The 27003-nt window shown below is 51.2% G+C and overlaps 1 protein-coding gene across 2 annotated transcripts in view; it reads right to left on the bottom strand.

The window, feature by feature from the left end:
* Positions 1–917: 917 nt before the first annotated feature.
* FAM216A (family with sequence similarity 216 member A) overlaps positions 918–27003 on the bottom strand; it is a 52324-nt gene continuing 26238 nt past the window's right edge. For both annotated transcript variants that reach the window (XM_040416079.1, XM_040416080.1), the window contains exons 5-6: positions 1380–1452; positions 918–1187 (exon numbers count right to left, since the gene is read on the bottom strand). In XM_040416079.1, coding sequence (XP_040272013.1) covers positions 1100–1187; positions 1380–1452 — 161 coding nt within the window. In that variant the 3' untranslated portion in view covers positions 918–1099. The remainder of the gene's footprint in view (positions 1188–1379; positions 1453–27003) is intronic.

Raw genomic sequence — 27003 nt, 5'->3', positions numbered from 1 at the left:
CAAATAGCAATCCGTAAAACTTGGGCACCAGCCAATCGTGGATGCAGACTCATTGACATGAATGAGCCTGTGATGGCAAAAGATAGGACATCTATCTTTTGCGGTGCTGAGGCATGGACCCGAAAGCCCACAGAAACACTCGGAAGCCCCCCCCAAAAAAACATCACAGTTTCTGTTCACAGGTTGTCTGCAGTGTTGTACTAAGGCCTGGACATGGACATGTGTGATGCTGTTTCTGGAAGAAAGGTTTACAAGGTACAATGTCAAACTTTGTGTAGGTTATTGGGGTCACTGCTAGGGCCTTAATGGGGGGAATGGTGTGTATGTTATCAGGGAGATCAGACTTTTTTTTTTTCTAATCAATGAAACCCACTCTGATGGAGATAAAAGTCGGGTATGCACTCTGCTGCTCCATTCATTTTCTATCGGACCACTGGAGTACAGCCCTTGGCTATTGGTACTAATAGACAGTAAATGGAGCTGCATGGCACATGCCCGACCGGCCACTCCATCAGATCCAGATAAGAGGACTCCTGCTCAGCGGTCGGACCCCCAGGAATCTGTTAGCTATTCCTTATTCTGTGAATAGGGGATAACTTCTAAACTTGGCACATCCGCATTAAGATGCAGTCTTATTAAAGCCAAGGACCAGGAGGATATAAGCACAGCATATGCCAGACTTACTACAAGTGCAGCTTCTGTCTGATTTTAATAATGTGCTTTTTAAAGGGATTGTGATAAATGCCTGGTACAATATTGTTTCCTATGAGATCATGGGGACCATTGCTGTACCGGAGTCTCTGGACCGAGAGCTGAAGGAATGACTTTCAACTGTAGTATATGGTAAGGTCTTGAAAAATGTAGCCAAAGCCTTACTTGCTAATAAGCAGAAATGGTATTCATGCAGACCTTTTTTGTTTTTGTTTTAATCTTTTATGAAGTTTTTATTGGAGAAATGGAAACATCCAGTGTACTGGGGTCGGTGGGGTAAAATATGTAAGTATATAAATACATGTTATTTAGGTAACGGATTGTAGTAAGGTACAAGCAAAATAAGTAAAAATAAATAAATCCTTGATATATTGTTTTTGCAGTATTTTCAGCCATCACAGTTGTTCTCATTCACAGAAAGGCAAGTGATTTGCTCACGGATCTCTTCCATGGCCGTTGTAGCTGCTGTATGGACTCTAAACGGCAATGAAAACATTAGAATTAGTGCCTGGTTAATATTGACGTCTGTGTCACTGTAAACGCCTCTGTATGACGTCCTCTAAAAGAAGCAATGCAGCTATGGAAGAACGTATCCGTAATACAGCATGCCGCACCAGGATAGCCCCTCTCTGTTTCACATTACAATCCAGAGGTTAATAAAACTGTACCTTCTACAATGTCCCTTTATTTCATTCTTGCTTTTTCCTGAAACTGGAAGATTCTGATGAACGTTCTTTGAACCTATATACAAAATATAATATCACATTTGTCAGACACTGTGAAAAACGAAACCAATGAGTGCGCTCATCTCATAGAGACACAGAGGTCGCCTGCATAGTCATAATGCATTCCTTACATTTCCAACCCTCACTTTAAAGAGGATCTGTCACCACTCCTGACATGTCTGGTTTAATAGCTACAAACATTCCCCATGTAATAACTATTCTGGAGCCTCTATTCTTATGTCTGTATGTTGTGCCATTCCTTTATTATTTCTACTAGAAGTTATGAATACATTGCTATTAGCCTTCAGTAAAGGTACAGAGGGGAGGTAACAAGTTGGGGGCGTGTACCTGCACAGACTCACTCTATCCAATCAGTGCTATCGTTTTCAGTCTGTGCAGGTACACGCCCCCAACTGGTTACCTCCCCTCTGTACCTTTACTGAAGGCTAATAGCAATTCATTCATAACTTCTAGTAGAAATAATAAAGGAATGGCACAACATAGAGCCATAAGAATAGAGGCTCCAGAATAGTTATTACATGGGGAATGCAAGAAGCTATTAAACCAGACATGTCGGTAGCGGTGACAGATCCTCTTTAATGTTATTTATCCCATAATGTAGTTTCTCCCCATCTCTAGAAATGGCAGCATCCATGCCAGTGAAACCAACCTCATATATTATTCTGTGTACCACCAACCTATTCTTGAATACTTTTAGATTTTTCTATATGTTCCATCGACAATTTTATGCTAGTTGACGCTGTCCTTTAACCCCTTTAGGACCTTGCAATTTTCATTTTTTGTTTTTTTACTCCCAGCATTTCCAAAGTCATACATTTTAAATTTTTCTGTTCATATTGCAGTAGGAAGGCTTGTTTTTTGCGTGACAAGTTGTACCTTTTAATGGCACCGTTTAGTATTGCATACAATGTAGTGGGAAGTTGGACAAAAATACAAAATGTGGTGAAATTGAAAAAAATAAATAAAACTATTCCGCCACAGTTTTATGGGTTGGGTTTTGTTTTAAAAGCGTGTATGACTTTTTGATCATTTTTTATAAAAAAAATTTGAGAGGTGAAGTGATGAAAAAATCGCGAATCGCCCATTTATTTCTTTTTTTTACTGTTATGCCATTTGCCATATTTTGATATTTTAATAGTACGAGGGTTTTTGGAGGCTGCGATGCTCATGATGTTTAATTATTTTATTCTTTTTTAAATCTAGTTAAAGGGGGTGATTTGCATTTTAATATTTTTAAGAAACTTTTTTTTTTGAGTCACCCTAGGTGACTATAAAATGCAATCATTAGATTGCCATTTGTTTTCTGTAATGGATTTCTATCCATTACAGAATACAGTATATTCCATTGCAGTGCTGCCACCTGCAGGCTAGCATTGGGATAAACTAGTAAACGGCCTGGAGACCTTGTACAGGTTTAGGTCTCCCCGATCTCAGCCAGGGGAAGTCGTCCCAGGTGGGGAAGTGCGCGGCTTCTGGTTTAAAAGCTTTCAGATGCTGCTGTCACATTTTGACCACGGTATTGGAAGGTTTAACTGTCTGCGATCAGTATTATCAGCGATCACAGACATTAGCCCCGAGCGTCTGCTATTTAAAACAACATGCACCCGGCAGTTATATGGGAGCCATCTTTGAAAAAAAACGGAAGTCCAGAAAGTGTTAAAATAAATGAACCATATGCCAAACTCATGACTCGTGAATGTAGCCTGTATGTAAGGCATTATTCACACTTGTGCATTTTATCAGTATTTCAAATCCATTTTAAGAATATGTTCGCATGGCAGAAATACAGACTGTATTATTATTTACAGTGGAGTCCGAGGCTGACCTCAGATTTCTGCAAGAATTTGCAGTTTGCATGGTAAGGATTCTATGTCCATTAAATAGGCTGGATACCCTCTGTGGTTTCTGTCCGGAATAAGCATCAAGAATCATAAATGGTTTTTTTTTGAGTGCCTTGTATTTAAAATAAAATTATACCTTATGAAGTATGGTGCACAACTGGCACTGAAATTAATGGGATGCATTTTGTTGGTGGATTTCACTTGTGTTTTACCGAAATTCAAATCTAAGTACACCATGTGAACAGGCCCTTAAAGCGGTTACCCCATGATTAATGTAAAAAAAATAAAAATCTGACAAACCTAGAACCAGCCCTGTACATTGCATGGATCAAGAGATCTCCACATTCACTCCTCCAATTGCTTTGCTAGATTTATTTCAGGCTTCCAGCTCAGATGGCATGTCCTTTCTACTGCAGCCCTCTCTCTATCACAGCTCAGATGGCATGTCCTTTCTACTGCAGCCCTCTCTCTATCACAGCTCAGATGGCATGTCCTTTCTACTGCAGCCCTCTCTCTATCACAGCTCAGATGGCATGTCCTTTCTACTGCAGCCCTCTCTCTATCACAGCTCAGGCCGCATGTCCTTTCTACTGCAGCCCTCCCTCTCTCTATCACAGCTCAGATGGCATGTCCTTTCTACTGCAGCCCTCTCTCTAATACAGCTCAGATGGCATGTCCTTTCTACTGCAGCCCTCTCTCTATCACAGCTCAGGTGGCATGTCCTTTCTACTGCAGCCCTCTCTCTATCACAGCTCAGATGGCATGTCCTTTCTACTGCAGCCCTCTCTCTATCACAGCTCAGGTGGCATGTCCTTTCTACTGCAGCCCTCTCTCTATCACAGCTCAGGTGGCATGTCCTTTCTACTGCAGCCCTCTCTCTATCACAGCTCAGATGGCATGTCCTTTCTACTGCAGCCCTCTCTCTATCACAGCTCAGGTGGCATGTCCTTTCTACTGCAGCCCTCTCTCTAACACAGCTCAGATGGCATGTCCTTTCTACTGCAGCCCTCTCTCCATCACAGCTCAGTTGGCATGTCCTTTCTACTGCAGCCCTCTCTCTATCACAGCTCAGGCCGCATGTCCTTTCTACTGCAGCCCTCTCTCTATCACAGCTCAGATGGCATGTCCTTTCTACTGCAGCCCTCTCTCTCTATCACAGCTCAGGCCGCATGTCCTTTCTACTGCAGCCCTCTCTCCATCACAGCTCAGGCCGCATGTCCTTTCTACTGCAGCCCTCTCTCTCTATCACAGCTCAGGCCTCATGTCCTTTCTACTGCAGCCCTCTCTCTATCACAGCTCAGGCCGCATGTCCTTTCTACTGCAGCCCTCTCTCTAACACAGCTCAGATGGCATGTCCTTTCTACTGCAGCCCTCTCTCTATCACAGCTCAGACGGCATGTCCTTTCTACTGCAGCCCTCTCTCTATCACAGCTCAGGTGGCATGTCCTTTCTACTGCAGCCCTCTCTCTAACACAGCTCAGATGGCATGTCCTTTCTACTGCAGCCCTCTCTCCATCACAGCTCAGTTGGCATGTCCTTTCTACTGCAGCCCTCTCTCTATCACAGCTCAGACGGCATGTCCTTTCTACTGCAGCCCTCTCTTTAACACAGCTCAGATGGCATGTCCTTTCTACTGCAGCCCTCTCTCTATCACAGCTCAGGCCGCATGTCCTTTCTACTGTAGCCCTCTCTCTATCACAGCTCAGGCCGCATGTCCTTTCTACTGCAGCTCTCTCTCTCTCTATCACAGCTCAGGTGGCATGTCCTTTCTACTGCAGCCCTCTCTCTATCACAGCTCAGATGGCATGTCCTTTCTACTGCAGCCCTCTCTCTATCACAGCTCAGACGGCATGTCCTTTCTACTGCAGCCCTCTCTCTATCACAGCTCAGACGGCATGTCCTTTCTACTGCAGCCCTCTCTCTATCACAGCTCAGGCCGCATGTCCTTTCTACTGCAGCCCTCTCTCTATCACAGCTCAGATGGCATGTCCTTTCTACTGCAGCCCTCTCTCTATCACAGCTCAGACGGCATGTCCTTTCTACTGCAGCCCTCTCTCTATCACAGCTCAGGCCGCATGTCCTTTCTACTGCAGCCCTCTCTCTATCACAGCTCAGGCCGCATGTCCTTTCTACTGCAGCCCTCTCTCTAACACAGCTCAGATGGCATGTCCTTTCTACTGCAGCCCTCTCTCTATCACAGCTCAGACGGCATGTCCTTTCTACTGCAGCCCTCTCTCTATCACAGCTCAGGTGGCATGTCCTTTCTACTGCAGCCCTCTCTCTAACACAGCTCAGATGGCATGTCCTTTCTACTGCAGCCCTCTCTCTATCACAGCTCAGTTGGCATGTCCTTTCTACTGCAGCCCTCTCTCTATCACAGCTCAGACGGCATGTCCTTTCTACTGCAGCCCTCTCTTTAACACAGCTCAGATGGCATGTCCTTTCTACTGCAGCCCTCTCTCTATCACAGCTCAGGCCGCATGTCCTTTCTACTGTAGCCCTCTCTCTATCACAGCTCAGGCCGCATGTCCTTTCTACTGCAGCTCTCTCTCTCTCTATCACAGCTCAGGTGGCATGTCCTTTCTACTGCAGCCCTCTCTCTATCACAGCTCAGATGGCATGTCCTTTCTACTGCAGCCCTCTCTCTATCACAGCTCAGACGGCATGTCCTTTCTACTGCAGCCCTCTCTCTATCACAGCTCAGACGGCATGTCCTTTCTACTGCAGCCCTCTCTCTATCACAGCTCAGGCCGCATGTCCTTTCTACTGCAGCCCTCTCTCTATCACAGCTCAGATGGCATGTCCTTTCTACTGCAGCCCTCTCTCTATCACAGCTCAGACGGCATGTCCTTTCTACTGCAGCCCTCTCTCTATCACAGCTCAGGCCGCATGTCCTTTCTACTGCAGCCCTCTCTCTATCACAGCTCAGGCCACATGTCCTTTCTACTGCAGCCCTCTCTCTATCACAGCTCAGATGGCATGTCCTTTCTACTGCAGCCCTCTCTCTATCACAGCTCAGGTGGCATGTCCTTTCTACTGCAGCCCTCTCTCTATCACAGCTCAGACGGCATGTCCTTTCTACTGCAGCCCTCTCTCTATCACAGCTCAGACGGCATGTCCTTTCTACTGCAGCCCTCTCTCTATCACAGCTCAGGCCGCATGTCCTTTCTACTGCAGCCCTCTCTCTATCACAGCTCAGGCCGCATGTCCTTTCTACTGCAGCCCTCTCTCTATCACAGCTCAGATGGCATGTCCTTTCTACTGCAGCCCTCTCTCTATCACAGCTCAGACGGCATGTCCTTTCTACTGCAGCCCTCTCTCTATCACAGCTCAGATGGCATGTCCTTTCTACTGCAGCCCTCTCTCTATCACAGCTCAGATGGCATGTCCTTTCTACTGCAGCCCTCTCTCTATCACAGCTCAGGCCGCATGTCCTTTCTACTGCAGCCCTCCCTCTCTCTATCACAGCTCAGATGGCATGTCCTTTCTACTGCAGCCCTCTCTCTAATACAGCTCAGATGGCATGTCCTTTCTACTGCAGCCCTCTCTCTATCACAGCTCAGGTGGCATGTCCTTTCTACTGCAGCCCTCTCTCTATCACAGCTCAGATGGCATGTCCTTTCTACTGCAGCCCTCTCTCTATCACAGCTCAGGTGGCATGTCCTTTCTACTGCAGCCCTCTCTCTATCACAGCTCAGGTGGCATGTCCTTTCTACTGCAGCCCTCTCTCTATCACAGCTCAGACGGCATGTCCTTTCTACTGCAGCCCTCTCTCTATCACAGCTCAGGTGGCATGTCCTTTCTACTGCAGCCCTCTCTCTAACACAGCTCAGATGGCATGTCCTTTCTACTGCAGCCCTCTCTCCATCACAGCTCAGTTGGCATGTCCTTTCTACTGCAGCCCTCTCTCTATCACAGCTCAGGCCGCATGTCCTTTCTACTGCAGCCCTCTCTCTATCACAGATCAGATGGCATGTCCTTTCTACTGCAGCCCTCTCTCTCTATCACAGCTCAGGCCGCATGTCCTTTCTACTGCAGCCCTCTCTCCATCACAGCTCAGGCCGCATGTCCTTTCTACTGCAGCCCTCTCTCTCTATCACAGCTCAGGCCTCATGTCCTTTCTACTGCAGCCCTCTCTCTATCACAGCTCAGGCCGCATGTCCTTTCTACTGCAGCCCTCTCTCTAACACAGCTCAGATGGCATGTCCTTTCTACTGCAGCCCTCTCTCTATCACAGCTCAGACGGCATGTCCTTTCTACTGCAGCCCTCTCTCTATCACAGCTCAGGCGGCATGTCCTTTCTACTGCAGCCCTCTCTCTAACACAGCTCAGATGGCATGTCCTTTCTACTGCAGCCCTCTCTCCATCACAGCTCAGTTGGCATGTCCTTTCTACTGCAGCCCTCTCTCTATCACAGCTCAGACGGCATGTCCTTTCTACTGCAGCCCTCTCTTTAACACAGCTCAGATGGCATGTCCTTTCTACTGCAGCCCTCTCTCTATCACAGCTCAGGCCGCATGTCCTTTCTACTGTAGCCCTCTCTCTATCACAGCTCAGGCCGCATGTCCTTTCTACTGCAGCTCTCTCTCTCTCTATCACAGCTCAGGTGGCATGTCCTTTCTACTGCAGCCCTCTCTCTATCACAGCTCAGATGGCATGTCCTTTCTACTGCAGCCCTCTCTCTATCACAGCTCAGACGGCATGTCCTTTCTACTGCAGCCCTCTCTCTATCACAGCTCAGACGGCATGTCCTTTCTACTGCAGCCCTCTCTCTATCACAGCTCAGGCCGCATGTCCTTTCTACTGCAGCCCTCTCTCTATCACAGCTCAGTTGGCATGTCCTTTCTACTGCAGCCCTCTCTCTATCACAGCTCAGACGGCATGTCCTTTCTACTGCAGCCCTCTCTCTATCACAGCTCAGGCCGCATGTCCTTTCTACTGCAGCCCTCTCTCTATCACAGCTCAGGCCGCATGTCCTTTCTACTGCAGCCCTCTCTCTAACACAGCTCAGATGGCATGTCCTTTCTACTGCAGCCCTCTCTCTATCACAGCTCAGACGGCATGTCCTTTCTACTGCAGCCCTCTCTCTATCACAGCTCAGGTGGCATGTCCTTTCTACTGCAGCCCTCTCTCTAACACAGCTCAGATGGCATGTCCTTTCTACTGCAGCCCTCTCTCCATCACAGCTCAGTTGGCATGTCCTTTCTACTGCAGCCCTCTCTCTATCACAGCTCAGACGGCATGTCCTTTCTACTGCAGCCCTCTCTTTAACACAGCTCAGATGGCATGTCCTTTCTACTGCAGCCCTCTCTCTATCACAGCTCAGGCCGCATGTCCTTTCTACTGTAGCCCTCTCTCTATCACAGCTCAGGCCGCATGTCCTTTCTACTGCAGCTCTCTCTCTCTCTATCACAGCTCAGGTGGCATGTCCTTTCTACTGCAGCCCTCTCTCTATCACAGCTCAGATGGCATGTCCTTTCTACTGCAGCCCTCTCTCTATCACAGCTCAGACGGCATGTCCTTTCTACTGCAGCCCTCTCTCTATCACAGCTCAGACGGCATGTCCTTTCTACTGCAGCCCTCTCTCTATCACAGCTCAGGCCGCATGTCCTTTCTACTGCAGCCCTCTCTCTATCACAGCTCAGATGGCATGTCCTTTCTACTGCAGCCCTCTCTCTATCACAGCTCAGACGGCATGTCCTTTCTACTGCAGCCCTCTCTCTATCACAGCTCAGGCCGCATGTCCTTTCTACTGCAGCCCTCTCTCTATCACAGCTCAGGCCACATGTCCTTTCTACTGCAGCCCTCTCTCTATCACAGCTCAGATGGCATGTCCTTTCTACTGCAGCCCTCTCTCTATCACAGCTCAGGTGGCATGTCCTTTCTACTGCAGCCCTCTCTCTATCACAGCTCAGACGGCATGTCCTTTCTACTGCAGCCCTCTCTCTATCACAGCTCAGACGGCATGTCCTTTCTACTGCAGCCCTCTCTCTATCACAGCTCAGGCCGCATGTCCTTTCTACTGCAGCCCTCTCTCTATCACAGCTCAGGCCGCATGTCCTTTCTACTGCAGCCCTCTCTCTATCACAGCTCAGATGGCATGTCCTTTCTACTGCAGCCCTCTCTCTATCACAGCTCAGACGGCATGTCCTTTCTACTGCAGCCCTCTCTCTATCACAGCTCAGATGGCATGTCCTTTCTACTGCAGCCCTCTCTCTATCACAGCTCAGATGGCATGTCCTTTCTACTGCAGCCCTCTCTCTATCACAGCTCAGGCCGCATGTCCTTTCTACTGCAGCCCTCCCTCTCTCTATCACAGCTCAGATGGCATGTCCTTTCTACTGCAGCCCTCTCTCTAATACAGCTCAGATGGCATGTCCTTTCTACTGCAGCCCTCTCTCTATCACAGCTCAGGTGGCATGTCCTTTCTACTGCAGCCCTCTCTCTATCACAGCTCAGATGGCATGTCCTTTCTACTGCAGCCCTCTCTCTATCACAGCTCAGGTGGCATGTCCTTTCTACTGCAGCCCTCTCTCTATCACAGCTCAGGTGGCATGTCCTTTCTACTGCAGCCCTCTCTCTATCACAGCTCAGATGGCATGTCCTTTCTACTGCAGCCCTCTCTCTATCACAGCTCAGGTGGCATGTCCTTTCTACTGCAGCCCTCTCTCTAACACAGCTCAGATGGCATGTCCTTTCTACTGCAGCCCTCTCTCCATCACAGCTCAGTTGGCATGTCCTTTCTACTGCAGCCCTCTCTCTATCACAGCTCAGGCCGCATGTCCTTTCTACTGCAGCCCTTTCTCTATCACAGCTCAGACGGCATGTCCTTTCTACTGCAGCTCTCTCTCTCTATCACAGCTCAGGCCGCATGTCCTTTCTACTGCAGCCCTCTCTCCATCACAGCTCAGGCCGCATGTCCTTTCTACTGCAGCCCTCTCTCTATCACAGCTCAGGCCTCATGTCCTTTCTACTGCAGCCCTCTCTCTATCACAGCTCAGGCCGCATGTCCTTTCTACTGCAGCCCTCTCTCTATCACAGCTCAGGTGGCATGTCCTTTCTACTGCAGCCCTCTCTCTAACACAGCTCAGATGGCATGTCCTTTCTACTGCAGCCCTCTCTCTATCACAGCTCAGACGGCATGTCCTTTCTACTGCAGCCCTCTCTCTATCACAGCTCAGGTGGCATGTCCTTTCTACTGCAGCCCTCTCTCTAACACAGCTCAGATGGCATGTCCTTTCTACTGCAGCCCTCTCTCCATCACAGCTCAGTTGGCATGTCCTTTCTACTGCAGCCCTCTCTCTATCACAGCTCAGACGGCATGTCCTTTCTACTGCAGCCCTCTCTTTAACACAGCTCAGATGGCATGTCCTTTCTACTGCAGCCCTCTCTCTATCACAGCTCAGGCCGCATGTCCTTTCTACTGTAGCCCTCTCTCTATCACAGCTCAGGCCGCATGTCCTTTCTACTGCAGCTCTCTCTCTCTCTATCACAGCTCAGGTGGCATGTCCTTTCTACTGCAGCCCTCTCTCTATCACAGCTCAGATGGCATGTCCTTTCTACTGCAGCCCTCTCTCTATCACAGCTCAGACGGCATGTCCTTTCTACTGCAGCCCTCTCTCTATCACAGCTCAGACGGCATGTCCTTTCTACTGCAGCCCTCTCTCTATCACAGCTCAGGCCGCATGTCCTTTCTACTGCAGCCCTCTCTCTATCACAGCTCAGATGGCATGTCCTTTCTACTGCAGCCCTCTCTCTATCACAGCTCAGACGGCATGTCCTTTCTACTGCAGCCCTCTCTCTATCACAGCTCAGGCGGCATGTCCTTTCTACTGCAGCCCTCTCTCTATCACAGCTCAGGCCACATGTCCTTTCTACTGCAGCCCTCTCTCTATCACAGCTCAGATGGCATGTCCTTTCTACTGCAGCCCTCTCTCTATCACAGCTCAGGTGGCATGTCCTTTCTACTGCAGCCCTCTCTCTATCACAGCTCAGATGGCATGTCCTTTCTACTGCAGCCCTCTCTCTATCACAGCTCAGACGGCATGTCCTTTCTACTGCAGCCCTCTCTCTATCACAGCTCAGGCCGCATGTCCTTTCTACTGCAGCCCTCTCTCTATCACAGCTCAGGCCGCATGTCCTTTCTACTGCAGCCCTCTCTCTATCACAGCTCAGATGGCATGTCCTTTCTACTGCAGCCCTCTCTCTATCACAGCTCAGACGGCATGTCCTTTCTACTGCAGCCCTCTCTCTATCACAGCTCAGGCCGCATGTCCTTTCTACTGCAGCTCTCTCTCTCTCTATCACAGCTCAGGTGGCATGTCCTTTCTACTGCAGCCCTCTCTCTATCACAGCTCAGATGGCATGTCCTTTCTACTGCAGCCCTCTCTCTATCACAGCTCAGACGGCATGTCCTTTCTACTGCAGCCCTCTCTCTATCACAGCTCAGACGGCATGTCCTTTCTACTGCAGCCCTCTCTCTATCACAGCTCAGGCCGCATGTCCTTTCTACTGCAGCCCTCTCTCTATCACAGCTCAGGCCGCATGTCCTTTCTACTGCAGCCCTCTCTCTATCACAGCTCAGATGGCATGTCCTTTCTACTGCAGCCCTCTCTCTATCACAGCTCAGACGGCATGTCCTTTCTACTGCAGCCCTCTCTCTATCACAGCTCAGGCCGCATGTCCTTTCTACTGCAGCCCTCTCTCTATCACAGCTCAGGCCGCATGTCCTTTCTACTGCAGCCCTCTCTCTATCACAGCTCAGATGGCATGTCCTTTCTACTGCAGCCCTCTCTCTATCACAGCTCAGGTGGCATGTCCTTTCTACTGCAGCCCTCTCTCTATCACAGCTCAGACGGCATGTCCTTTCTACTGCAGCCCTCTCTCTATCACAGCTCAGACGGCATGTCCTTTCTACTGCAGCCCTCTCTCTATCACAGCTCAGGCCGCATGTCCTTTCTACTGCAGCCCTCTCTCTATCACAGCTCAGATGGCATGTCCTTTCTACTGCAGCCCTCTCTCTATCACAGATCAGATGGCATGTCCTTTCTACTGCAGCCCTCTCTCTATCACAGCTCAGACGGCATGTCCTTTCTACTGCAGCCCTCTCTCTATCACAGCTCAGGCCGCACATCCTTTCTACTGCAGCCCTCTCTCTATCACAGCTCATTCCGCACATCCTTTCTACTGCAGCCCTCTCTCTATCACAGCTCAGGCCGCACATCCTTTCTACTGCAGCCCTCTCTCTATCACAGCTCAAACGGCATGTCCTTTCTACTGCAGCCCTCTCTCTATCACAGCTCAGATGGCATGTCCTTTCTACTGCAGCCCTCTCTCTAATACAGCTCAGGTGGCATGTCCTTTCTACTGCAGCCCTCTCTCTATCACAGCTCAGGTGGCATGTCCTTTCTACTGCAGCCCTCTCTCTATCACAGCTCAGATGGCATGTCCTTTCTACTGCAGCCCTCTCTCTATCACAGCTCAGGTGGCATGTCCTTTCTACTGCAGCCCTCTCTCTATCACAGCTCAGGTGGCATGTCCTTTCTACTGCAGCCCTCTCTCTATCACAGCTCAGATGGCATGTCCTTTCTACTGCAGCCCTCTCTCTATCACAGCTCAGGTGGCATGTCCTTTCTACTGCAGCCCTCTCTCTAACACAGCTCAGATGGCATGTCCTTTCTACTGCAGCCCTCTCTCCATCACAGCTCAGTTGGCATGTCCTTTCTACTGCAGCCCTCTCTCTATCACAGCTCAGGCCGCATGTCCTTTCTACTGCAGCCCTTTCTCTATCACAGCTCAGACGGCATGTCCTTTCTACTGCAGCCCTCTCTCTATCACAGATCAGATGGCATGTCCTTTCTACTGCAGCCCTCTCTCTCTATCACAGCTTAGGCCGCATGTCCTTTCTACTGCAGCCCTCTCTCCATCACAGCTCAGGCCGCATGTCCTTTCTACTGCAGCCCTCTCTCTCTATCACAGCTCAGGCCTCATGTCCTTTCTACTGCAGCCCTCTCTCTATCACAGCTCAGGCCGCATGTCCTTTCTACTGCAGCCCTCTCTCTATCACAGCTCAGATGGCATGTCCTTTCTACTGCAGCCCTCTCTCTATCACAGCTCAGACGGCATGTCCTTTCTACTGCAGCCCTCTCTCTATCACAGCTCAGGTGGCATGTCCTTTCTACTGCAGCCCTCTCTCTAACACAGCTCAGATGGCATGTCCTTTCTACTGCAGCCCTCTCTCCATCACAGCTCAGTTGGCATGTCCTTTCTACTGCAGCCCTCTCTCTATCACAGCTCAGACGGCATGTCCTTTCTACTGCAGCCCTCTCTTTAACACAGCTCAGATGGCATGTCCTTTCTACTGCAGCCCTCTCTCTATCACAGCTCAGGCCGCATGTCCTTTCTACTGTAGCCCTCTCTCTATCACAGCTCAGGCCGCATGTCCTTTCTACTGCAGCTCTCTCTCTCTCTATCACAGCTCAGGTGGCATGTCCTTTCTACTGCAGCCCTCTCTCTATCACAGCTCAGACGGCATGTCCTTTCTACTGCAGCCCTCTCTCTATCACAGCTCAGACGGCATGTCCTTTCTACTGCAGCCCTCTCTCTATCACAGCTCAGACGGCATGTCCTTTCTACTGCAGCCCTCTCTCTATCACAGCTCAGGCCGCATGTCCTTTCTACTGCAGCCCTCTCTCTATCACAGCTCAGATGGCATGTCCTTTCTACTGCAGCCCTCTCTCTATCACAGCTCAGACGGCATGTCCTTTCTACTGCAGCCCTCTCTCTATCACAGCTCAGGCCGCATGTCCTTTCTACTGCAGCCCTCTCTCTATCACAGCTCAGGCCACATGTCCTTTCTACTGCAGCCCTCTCTCTATCACAGCTCAGATGGCATGTCCTTTCTACTGCAGCCCTCTCTCTATCACAGCTCAGGTGGCATGTCCTTTCTACTGCAGCCCTCTCTCTATCACAGCTCAGACGGCATGTCCTTTCTACTGCAGCCCTCTCTCTATCACAGCTCAGACGGCATGTCCTTTCTACTGCAGCCCTCTCTCTATCACAGCTCAGGCCGCATGTCCTTTCTACTGCAGCCCTCTCTCTATCACAGCTCAGGCCGCATGTCCTTTCTACTGCAGCCCTCTCTCTATCACAGCTCAGATGGCATGTCCTTTCTACTGCAGCCCTCTCTCTATCACAGCTCAGACGGCATGTCCTTTCTACTGCAGCCCTCTCTCTATCACAGCTCAGATGGCATGTCCTTTCTACTGCAGCCCTCTCTCTATCACAGCTCAGATGGCATGTCCTTTCTACTGCAGCCCTCTCTCTATCACAGCTCAGATGGCATGTCCTTTCTACTGCAGCCCTCTCTCTATCACAGCTCAGGCCGCATGTCCTTTCTACTGCAGCCCTCCCTCTCTCTATCACAGCTCAGATGGCATGTCCTTTCTACTGCAGCCCTCTCTCTAATACAGCTCAGATGGCATGTCCTTTCTACTGCAGCCCTCTCTCTATCACAGCTCAGGTGGCATGTCCTTTCTACTGCAGCCCTCTATCTATCACAGCTCAGATGGCATGTCCTTTCTACTGCAGCCCTCTCTCTATCACAGCTCAGGTGGCATGTCCTTTCTACTGCAGCCCTCTCTCTATCACAGCTCAGGTGGCATGTCCTTTCTACTGCAGCCCTCTCTCTATCACAGCTCAGATGGCATGTCCTTTCTACTGCAGCCCTCTCTCTATCACAGCTCAGGTGGCATGTCCTTTCTACTGCAGCCCTCTCTCTAACACAGCTCAGATGGCATGTCCTTTCTACTGCAGCCCTCTCTCCATCACAGCTCAGTTGGCATGTCCTTTCTACTGCAGCCCTCTCTCTATCACAGCTCAGGCCGCATGTCCTTTCTACTGCAGCCCTTTCTCTATCACAGCTCAGACGGCATGTCCTTTCTACTGCAGCCCTTTCTCTATCACAGCTCAGACGGCATGTCCTTTCTACTGCAGCCCTCTCTCTATCACAGATCAGATGGCATGTCCTTTCTACTGCAGCCCTCTCTCTCTATCACAGCTCAGGCCGCATGTCCTTTCTACTGCAGCCCTCTCTCCATCACAGCTCAGGCCGCATGTCCTTTCTACTGCAGCCCTCTCTCTCTATCACAGCTCAGGCCTCATGTCCTTTCTACTGCAGCCCTCTCTCTATCACAGCTCAGGCCGCATGTCCTTTCTACTGCAGCCCTCTCTCTAACACAGCTCAGATGGCATGTCCTTTCTACTGCAGCCCTCTCTCTATCACAGCTCAGACGGCATGTCCTTTCTACTGCAGCCCTCTCTCTATCACAGCTCAGATGGCATGTCCTTTCTACTGCAGCCCTCTCTCTAACACAGCTCAGATGGCATGTCCTTTCTACTGCAGCCCTCTCTCTATCACAGCTCAGGTGGCATGTCCTTTCTACTGCAGCCCTCTCTCTATCACAGCTCAGACGGCATGTCCTTTCTACTGCAGCCCTCTCTTTAACACAGCTCAGATGGCATGTCCTTTCTACTGCAGCCCTCTCTCTATCACAGCTCAGGCCGCATGTCCTTTCTACTGTAGCCCTCTCTCTATCACAGCTCAGGCCGCATGTCCTTTCTACTGCAGCTCTCTCTCTCTCTATCACAGCTCAGGTGGCATGTCCTTTCTACTGCAGCCCTCTCTCTAACACAGCTCAGATGGCATGTCCTTTCTACTGCAGCCCTCTCTCTATCACAGCTCAGACGGCATGTCCTTTCTACTGCAGCCCTCTCTCTATCACAGCTCAGACGGCATGTCCTTTCTACTGCAGCCCTCTCTCTATCACAGCTCAGGCCGCATGTCCTTTCTACTGCAGCCCTCTCTCTATCACAGCTCAGATGGCATGTCCTTTCTACTGCAGCCCTCTCTCTATCACAGCTCAGACGGCATGTCCTTTCTACTGCAGCCCTCTCTCTATCACAGCTCAGGCCGCATGTCCTTTCTACTGCAGCCCTCTCTCTATCACAGCTCAGGCCACATGTCCTTTCTACTGCAGCCCTCTCTCTATCACAGCTCAGATGGCATGTCCTTTCTACTGCAGCCCTCTCTCTATCACAGCTCAGGTGGCATGTCCTTTCTACTGCAGCCCTCTCTCTATCACAGCTCAGGCCGCATGTCCTTTCTACTGCAGCCCTCTCTCTATCACAGCTCAGACGGCATGTCCTTTCTACTGCAGCCCTCTCTCTATCACAGCTCAGGCCGCATGTCCTTTCTACTGCAGCCCTCTCTCTATCACAGCTCAGGCCGCATGTCCTTTCTACTGCAGCCCTCTCTCTATCACAGCTCAGATGGCATGTCCTTTCTACTGCAGCCCTCTCTCTATCACAGCTCAGACGGCATGTCCTTTCTACTGCAGCCCTCTCTCTATCACAGCTCAGATGGCATGTCCTTTCTACTGCAGCCCTCTCTCTATCACAGCTCAGATGGCATGTCCTTTCTACTGCAGCCCTCTCTCTATCACAGCTCAGGCCGCATGTCCTTTCTACTGCAGCCCTCCCTCTCTCTATCACAGCTCAGATGGCATGTCCTTTCTACTGCAGCCCTCTCTCTAATACAGCTCAGATGGCATGTCCTTTCTACTGCAGCCCTCTCTCTATCACAGCTCAGGTGGCATGTCCTTTCTACTGCAGCCCTCTCTCTATCACAGCTCAGATGGCATGTCCTTTCTACTGCAGCCCTCTCTCTATCACAGCTCAGGTGGCATGTCCTTTCTACTGCAGCCCTCTCTCTATCACAGCTCAGGTGGCATGTCCTTTCTACTGCAGCCCTCTCTCTATCACAGCTCAGATGGCATGTCCTTTCTACTGCAGCCCTCTCTCTATCACAGCTCAGGTGGCATGTCCTTTCTACTGCAGCCCTCTCTCTAACACAGCTCAGATGGCATGTCCTTTCTACTGCAGCCCTCTCTCCATCACAGCTCAGTTGGCATGTCCTTTCTACTGCAGCCCTCTCTCTATCACAGCTCAGGCCGCATGTCCTTTCTACTGCAGCCCTTTCTCTATCACAGCTCAGACGGCATGTCCTTTCTACTGCAGCTCTCTCTCTCTATCACAGCTCAGGCCGCATGTCCTTTCTACTGCAGCCCTCTCTCCATCACAGCTCAGGCCGCATGTCCTTTCTACTGCAGCCCTCTCTCTATCACAGCTCAGGCCTCATGTCCTTTCTACTGCAGCCCTCTCTCTATCACAGCTCAGGCCGCATGTCCTTTCTACTGCAGCCCTCTCTCTATCACAGCTCAGGTGGCATGTCCTTTCTACTGCAGCCCTCTCTCTAACACAGCTCAGATGGCATGTCCTTTCTACTGCAGCCCTCTCTCTATCACAGCTCAGACGGCATGTCCTTTCTACTGCAGCCCTCTCTCTATCACAGCTCAGGTGGCATGTCCTTTCTACTGCAGCCCTCTCTCTAACACAGCTCAGATGGCATGTCCTTTCTACTGCAGCCCTCTCTCCATCACAGCTCAGTTGGCATGTCCTTTCTACTGCAGCCCTCTCTCTATCACAGCTCAGACGGCATGTCCTTTCTACTGCAGCCCTCTCTTTAACACAGCTCAGATGGCATGTCCTTTCTACTGCAGCCCTCTCTCTATCACAGCTCAGGCCGCATGTCCTTTCTACTGTAGCCCTCTCTCTATCACAGCTCAGGCCGCATGTCCTTTCTACTGCAGCTCTCTCTCTCTCTATCACAGCTCAGGTGGCATGTCCTTTCTACTGCAGCCCTCTCTCTATCACAGCTCAGGTGGCATGTCCTTTCTACTGCAGCCCTCTCTCTATCACAGCTCAGACGGCATGTCCTTTCTACTGCAGCCCTCTCTCTATCACAGCTCAGACGGCATGTCCTTTCTACTGCAGCCCTCTCTCTATCACAGCTCAGGCCGCATGTCCTTTCTACTGCAGCCCTCTCTCTATCACAGCTCAGATGGCATGTCCTTTCTACTGCAGCCCTCTCTCTATCACAGCTCAGACGGCATGTCCTTTCTACTGCAGCCCTCTCTCTATCACAGCTCAGGCCGCATGTCCTTTCTACTGCAGCCCTCTCTCTATCACAGCTCAGGCCACATGTCCTTTCTACTGCAGCCCTCTCTCTATCACAGCTCAGATGGCATGTCCTTTCTACTGCAGCCCTCTCTCTATCACAGCTCAGGTGGCATGTCCTTTCTACTGCAGCCCTCTCTCTATCACAGCTCAGATGGCATGTCCTTTCTACTGCAGCCCTCTCTCTATCACAGCTCAGACGGCATGTCCTTTCTACTGCAGCCCTCTCTCTATCACAGCTCAGGCCGCATGTCCTTTCTACTGCAGCCCTCTCTCTATCACAGCTCAGGCGGCATGTCCTTTCTACTGCAGCCCTCTCTCTATCACAGCTCAGATGGCATGTCCTTTCTACTGCAGCCCTCTCTCTATCACAGCTCAGACGGCATGTCCTTTCTACTGCAGCCCTCTCTCTATCACAGCTCAGGCCGCATGTCCTTTCTACTGCAGCTCTCTCTCTCTCTATCACAGCTCAGGTGGCATGTCCTTTCTACTGCAGCCCTCTCTCTATCACAGCTCAGATGGCATGTCCTTTCTACTGCAGCCCTCTCTCTATCACAGCTCAGACGGCATGTCCTTTCTACTGCAGCCCTCTCTCTATCACAGCTCAGACGGCATGTCCTTTCTACTGCAGCCCTCTCTCTATCACAGCTCAGGCCGCATGTCCTTTCTACTGCAGCCCTCTCTCTATCACAGCTCAGGCCGCATGTCCTTTCTACTGCAGCCCTCTCTCTATCACAGCTCAGATGGCATGTCCTTTCTACTGCAGCCCTCTCTCTATCACAGCTCAGACGGCATGTCCTTTCTACTGCAGCCCTCTCTCTATCACAGCTCAGGCGGCATGTCCTTTCTACTGCAGCCCTCTCTCTATCACAGCTCAGGCCGCATGTCCTTTCTACTGCAGCCCTCTCTCTATCACAGCTCAGATGGCATGTCCTTTCTACTGCAGCCCTCTCTCTATCACAGCTCAGGTGGCATGTCCTTTCTACTGCAGCCCTCTCTCTATCACAGCTCAGACGGCATGTCCTTTCTACTGCAGCCCTCTCTCTATCACAGCTCAGACGGCATGTCCTTTCTACTGCAGCCCTCTCTCTATCACAGCTCAGGCCGCATGTCCTTTCTACTGCAGCCCTCTCTCTATCACAGCTCAGATGGCATGTCCTTTCTACTGCAGCCCTCTCTCTATCACAGATCAGATGGCATGTCCTTTCTACTGCAGCCCTCTCTCTATCACAGCTCAGACGGCATGTCCTTTCTACTGCAGCCCTCTCTCTATCACAGCTCAGGCCGCACATCCTTTCTACTGCAGCCCTCTCTCTATCACAGCTCATTCCGCACATCCTTTCTACTGCAGCCCTCTCTCTATCACAGCTCAGGCCGCACATCCTTTCTACTGCAGCCCTCTCTCTATCACAGCTCAAACGGCATGTCCTTTCTACTGCAGCCCTCTCTCTATCACAGCTCAGGTGGCATGTCCTTTCTACTGCAGCCGTCTCTCTATCACAGCTCAGATGGCATGTCCTTTCTACTGCAGCCCTCTCTCTATCACAGCTCAGACGGCATGTCCTTTCTACTGCAGCCCTCTCTCTATCACAGCTCAGACGGCATGTCCTTTCTACTGCAGCCCTCTCTCTATCACAGCTCAGGCCGCATGTCCTTTCTACTGCAGCCCTCTCTCTATCACAGCTCAGGCGGCATGTCCTTTCTACTGCAGCCCTCTCTCTATCACAGCTCAGATGGCATGTCCTTTCTACTGCAGCCCTCTCTCTATCACAGCTCAGACGGCATGTCCTTTCTACTGCAGCCCTCTCTCTATCACAGCTCAGGCCGCATGTCCTTTCTACTGCAGCCCTCTCTCTATCACAGCTCAGGCCGCATGTCCTTTCTACTGCAGCTCTCTCTCTCTCTATCACAGCTCAGGTGGCATGTCCTTTCTACTGCAGCCCTCTCTCTATCACAGCTCAGATGGCATGTCCTTTCTACTGCAGCCCTCTCTCTATCACAGCTCAGACGGCATGTCCTTTCTACTGCAGCCCTCTCTCTATCACAGCTCAGACGGCATGTCCTTTCTACTGCAGCCCTCTCTCTATCACAGCTCAGGCCGCATGTCCTTTCTACTGCAGCCCTCTCTCTATCACAGCTCAGGCCGCATGTCCTTTCTACTGCAGCCCTCTCTCTATCACAGCTCAGATGGCATGTCCTTTCTACTGCAGCCCTCTCTCTATCACAGCTCAGGCCGCATGTCCTTTCTACTGCAGCCCTCTCTCTATCACAGCTCAGATGGCATGTCCTTTCTACTGCAGCCCTCTCTCTATCACAGCTCAGGTGGCATGTCCTTTCTACTGCAGCCCTCTCTCTATCACAGCTCAGGTGGCATGTCCTTTCTACTGCAGCCCTCTCTCTATCACAGCTCAGACGGCATGTCCTTTCTACTGCAGCCCTCTCTCTATCACAGCTCAGACGGCATGTCCTTTCTACTGCAGCCCTCTCTCTATCACAGCTCAGGCCGCATGTCCTTTCTACTGCAGCCCTCTCTCTATCACAGCTCAGATGGCATGTCCTTTCTACTGCAGCCCTCTCTCTATCACAGATCAGATGGCATGTCCTTTCTACTGCAGCCCTCTCTCTATCACAGCTCAGACGGCATGTCCTTTCTACTGCAGCCCTCTCTCTATCACAGCTCAGGCCGCACATCATTTCTACTGCAGCCCTCTCTCTATCACAGCTCATTCCGCACATCCTTTCTACTGCAGCCCTCTCTCTATCACAGCTCAGGCCGCACATCCTTTCTACTGCAGCCCTCTCTCTATCACAGCTCAAACGGCATGTCCTTTCTACTGCAGCCCTCTCTCTATCACAGCTCAGATGGCATGTCCTTTCTACTGCAGCCCTCTCTCTATCACAGCTCAGGCCGCACATCCTTTCTACTGCAGCTCTCTCTCTATCACAGCTCAGGCCGCACATCCTTTCTACTGCAGCCCTCTCTCTATCACAGCTCAGGCCGCACATCCTTTCTACTGCAGCTCTCTCTCTATCACAGCTCAGGCCTCACATCCTTTCTACTGCAGCCCTCTCTCTATCACAGCTCAGATGGCATGTCCTTTCTACTGCAGCCCTCTCTCTATCACAACTCAGGTGGCATGTCCTTTCTACTGCAGCCCTCTCTCTATCACAGCTCAGGTGGCATGTCCTTTCTACTGCAGCCCTCTCTTTAACACAGCTCAGATGGCATGTCCTTTCTACTGCAGCCCTCTCTCTATCACAGCTCAGGCGGCATGTCCTTTCTACTGTAGCCCTCTCTCTATCACAGCTCAGGCCGCATGTCCTTTCTACTGCAGCTCTCTCTCTCTCTATCACAGCTCAGGTGGCATGTCCTTTCTACTGCAGCCCTCTCTCTATCACAGCTCAGATGGCATGTCCTTTCTACTGCAGCCCTCTCTCTATCACAGCTCAGACGGCATGTCCTTTCTACTGCAGCCCTCTCTCTATCACAGCTCAGACGGCATGTCCTTTCTACTGCAGCCCTCTCTCTATCACAGCTCAGGTCGCATGTCCTTTCTACTGCAGCCCTCTCTCTATCACAGCTCAGATGGCATGTCCTTTCTACTGCAGCCCTCTCTCTATCACAGCTCAGACGGCATGTCCTTTCTACTGCAGCCCTCTCTCTATCACAGCTCAGGCCGCATGTCCTTTCTACTGCAGCCCTCTCTCTATCACAGCTCAGGCCACATGTCCTTTCTACTGCAGCCCTCTCTCTATCACAGCTCAGATGGCATGTCCTTTCTACTGCAGCCCTCTCTCTATCACAGCTCAGGTGGCATGTCCTTTCTACTGCAGCCCTCTCTCTATCACAGCTCAGACGGCATGTCCTTTCTACTGCAGCCCTCTCTCTATCACAGCTCAGACGGCATGTCCTTTCTACTGCAGCCCTCTCTCTATCACAGCTCAGGCCGCATGTCCTTTCTACTGCAGCCCTCTCTCTATCACAGCTCAGGCCGCATGTCCTTTCTACTGCAGCCCTCTCTCTATCACAGCTCAGATGGCATGTCCTTTCTACTGCAGCCCTCTCTCTATCACAGCTCAGACGGCATGTCCTTTCTACTGCAGCCCTCTCTCTATCACAGCTCAGACGGCATGTCCTTTCTACTGCAGCCCTCTCTCTATCACAGCTCAGATGGCATGTCCTTTCTACTGCAGCCCTCTCTCTATCACAGCTCAGGCCGCATGTCCTTTCTACTGCAGCCCTCCCTCTCTCTATCACAGCTCAGATGGCATGTCCTTTCTACTGCAGCCCTCTCTCTAATACAGCTCAGATGGCATGTCCTTTCTACTGCAGCCCTCTCTCTATCACAGCTCAGGTGGCATGTCCTTTCTACTGCAGCCCTCTCTCTATCACAGCTCAGATGGCATGTCCTTTCTACTGCAGCCCTCTCTCTATCACAGCTCAGGTGGCATGTCCTTTCTACTGCAGCCCTCTCTCTATCACAGCTCAGGTGGCATGTCCTTTCTACTGCAGCCCTCTCTCTATCACAGCTCAGATGGCATGTCCTTTCTACTGCAGCCCTCTCTCTATCACAGCTCAGGTGGCATGTCCTTTCTACTGCAGCCCTCTCTCTAACACAGCTCAGATGGCATGTCCTTTCTACTGCAGCCCTCTCTCCATCACAGCTCAGTTGGCATGTCCTTTCTACTGCAGCCCTCTCTCTATCACAGCTCAGGCCGCATGTCCTTTCTACTGCAGCCCTTTCTCTATCACAGCTCAGACGGCATGTCCTTTCTACTGCAGCTCTCTCTCTCTATCACAGCTCAGGCCGCATGTCCTTTCTACTGCAGCCCTCTCTCCATCACAGCTCAGGCCGCATGTCCTTTCTACTGCAGCCCTCTCTCTATCACAGCTCAGGCCGCATGTCCTTTCTACTGCAGCCCTCTCTCTATCACAGCTCAGGCCGCATGTCCTTTCTACTGCAGCCCTCTCTCTATCACAGCTCAGGTGGCATGTCCTTTCTACTGCAGCCCTCTCTCTAACACAGCTCAGATGGCATGTCCTTTCTACTGCAGCCCTCTCTCTATCACAGCTCAGACGGCATGTCCTTTCTACTGCAGCCCTCTCTCTATCACAGCTCAGGTGGCATGTCCTTTCTACTGCAGCCCTCTCTCTAACACAGCTCAGATGGCATGTCCTTTCTACTGCAGCCCTCTCTCCATCACAGCTCAGTTGGCATGTCCTTTCTACTGCAGCCCTCTCTCTATCACAGCTCAGATGGCATGTCCTTTCTACTGCAGCCCTCTCTCTATCACAGCTCAGGTGGCATGTCCTTTCTACTGCAGCCCTCTCTCTATCACAGCTCAGGTGGCATGTCCTTTCTACTGCAGCCCTCTCTCTATCACAGCTCAGATGGCATGTCCTTTCTACTGCAGCCCTCTCTCTATCACAGCTCAGGTGGCATGTCCTTTCTACTGCAGCCCTCTCTCTAACACAGCTCAGATGGCATGTCCTTTCTACTGCAGCCCTCTCTCCATCACAGCTCAGTTGGCATGTCCTTTCTACTGCAGCCCTCTCTCTATCACAGCTCAGGCCGCATGTCCTTTCTACTGCAGCCCTTTCTCTATCACAGCTCAGACGGCATGTCCTTTCTACTGCAGCTCTCTCTCTCTATCACAGCTCAGGCCGCATGTCCTTTCTACTGCAGCCCTCTCTCCATCACAGCTCAGGCCGCATGTCCTTTCTACTGCAGCCCTCTCTCTATCACAGCTCAGGCCTCATGTCCTTTCTACTGCAGCCCTCTCTCTATCACAGCTCAGGCCGCATGTCCTTTCTACTGCAGCCCTCTCTCTATCACAGCTCAGGTGGCATGTCCTTTCTACTGCAGCCCTCTCTCTAACACAGCTCAGATGGCATGTCCTTTCTACTGCAGCCCTCTCTCTATCACAGCTCAGACGGCATGTCCTTTCTACTGCAGCCCTCTCTCTATCACAGCTCAGGTGGCATGTCCTTTCTACTGCAGCCCTCTCTCTATCACAGCTCAGATGGCATGTCCTTTCTACTGCAGCCCTCTCTCCATCACAGCTCAGGTGGCATGTCCTTTCTACTGCAGCCCTCTCTCTATCACAGCTCAGACGGCATGTCCTTTCTACTGCAGCCCTCTCTTTAACACAGCTCAGATGGCATGTCCTTTCTACTGCAGCCCTCTCTCTATCACAGCTCAGGCCGCATGTCCTTTCTACTGTAGCCCTCTCTCTATCACAGCTCAGGCCGCATGTCCTTTCTACTGCAGCTCTCTCTCTCTCTATCACAGCTCAGGTGGCATGTCCTTTCTACTGCAGCCCTCTCTCTATCACAGCTCAGATGGCATGTCCTTTCTACTGCAGCCCTCTCTCTATCACAGCTCAGACGGCATGTCCTTTCTACTGCAGCCCTCTCTCTATCACAGCTCAGATGGCATGTCCTTTCTACTGCAGCCCTCTCTCTATCACAGCTCAGGCCGCATGTCCTTTCTACTGCAGCCCTCTCTCTATCACAGCTCAGATGGCATGTCCTTTCTACTGCAGCCCTCTCTCTATCACAGCTCAGACGGCATGTCCTTTCTACTGCAGCCCTCTCTCTATCACAGCTCAGGCGGCATGTCCTTTCTACTGCAGCCCTCTCTCTATCACAGCTCAGGCCACATGTCCTTTCTACTGCAGCCCTCTCTCTATCACAGCTCAGACGGCATGTCCTTTCTACTGCAGCCCTCTCTCTATCACAGCTCAGGTGGCATGTCCTTTCTACTGCAGCCCTCTCTCTATCACAGCTCAGATGGCATGTCCTTTCTACTGCAGCCCTCTCTCTATCACAGCTCAGACGGCATGTCCTTTCTACTGCAGCCCTCTCTCTATCACAGCTCAGGCCGCATGTCCTTTCTACTGCAGCCCTCTCTCTATCACAGCTCAGGCCGCATGTCCTTTCTACTGCAGCCCTCTCTCTATCACAGCTCAGATGGCATGTCCTTTCTACTGCAGCCCTCTCTCTATCACAGCTCAGGCGGCATGTCCTTTCTACTGCAGCCCTCTCTCTATCACAGCTCAGGCCGCATGTCCTTTCTACTGCAGCTCTCTCTCTCTCTATCACAGCTCAGGTGGCATGTCCTTTCTACTGCAGCCCTCTCTCTATCACAGCTCAGATGGCATGTCCTTTCTACTGCAGCCCTCTCTCTATCACAGCTCAGACGGCATGTCCTTTCTACTGCAGCCCTCTCTCTATCACAGCTCAGACGGCATGTCCTTTCTACTGCAGCCCTCTCTCTATCACAGCTCAGGCCGCATGTCCTTTCTACTGCAGCCCTCTCTCTATCACAGCTCAGGCCGCATGTCCTTTCTACTGCAGCCCTCTCTCTATCACAGCTCAGATGGCATGTCCTTTCTACTGCAGCCCTCTCTCTATCACAGCTCAGACGGCATGTCCTTTCTACTGCAGCCCTCTCTCTATCACAGCTCAGGCCGCATGTCCTTTCTACTGCAGCCCTCTCTCTATCACAGCTCAGGCCGCATGTCCTTTCTACTGCAGCCCTCTCTCTATCACAGCTCAGATGGCATGTCCTTTCTACTGCAGCCCTCTCTCTATCACAGCTCAGGTGGCATGTCCTTTCTACTGCAGCCCTCTCTCTATCACAGCTCAGACGGCATGTCCTTTCTACTGCAGCCCTCTCTCTATCACAGCTCAGACGGCATGTCCTTTCTACTGCAGCCCTCTCTCTATCACAGCTCAGGCCGCATGTCCTTTCTACTGCAGCCCTCTCTCTATCACAGCTCAGATGGCATGTCCTTTCTACTGCAGCCCTCTCTCTATCACAGATCAGATGGCATGTCCTTTCTACTGCAGCCCTCTCTCTATCACAGCTCAGACGGCATGTCCTTTCTACTGCAGCCCTCTCTCTATCACAGCTCAGGCCGCACATCCTTTCTACTGCAGCCCTCTCTCTATCACAGCTCATTCCGCACATCCTTTCTACTGCAGCCCTCTCTCTATCACAGCTCAGGCCGCACATCCTTTCTACTGCAGCCCTCTCTCTATCACAGCTCAAACGGCATGTCCTTTCTACTGCAGCCCTCTCTCTATCACAGCTCAGATGGCATGTCCTTTCTACTGCAGCCCTCTCTCTATCACAGCTCAGGTGGCATGTCCTTTCTACTGCAGCCCTCTCTCTATCACAGCTCAGATGGCATGTCCTTTCTACTGCAGCCCTCTCTCTATCACAGCTCAGACGGCATGTCCTTTCTACTGCAGCCCTCTCTCTATCACAGCTCAGACGGCATGTCCTTTCTACTGCAGCCCTCTCTCTATCACAGCTCAGGCCGCATGTCCTTTCTACTGCAGCCCTCTCTCTATCACAGCTCAGGCCGCATGTCCTTTCTACTGCAGCCCTCTCTCTATCACAGCTCAGATGGCATGTCCTTTCTACTGCAGCCCTCTCTCTATCACAGCTCAGACGGCATGTCCTTTCTACTGCAGCCCTCTCTCTATCACAGCTCAGGCCGCATGTCCTTTCTACTGCAGCCCTCTCTCTATCACAGCTCAGGCCGCATGTCCTTTCTACTGCAGCTCTCTCTCTCTCTATCACAGCTCAGGTGGCATGTCCTTTCTACTGCAGCCCTCT

This window comes from Bufo bufo, chromosome 2 (assembly GCF_905171765.1).
Source record: "Bufo bufo chromosome 2, aBufBuf1.1, whole genome shotgun sequence".
NCBI lineage: Eukaryota > Metazoa > Chordata > Amphibia > Anura > Bufonidae > Bufo > Bufo bufo.
Note: the sequence above shows the minus strand (reverse complement) of the source record. Positions and strands in the feature narration are given on the sequence as shown.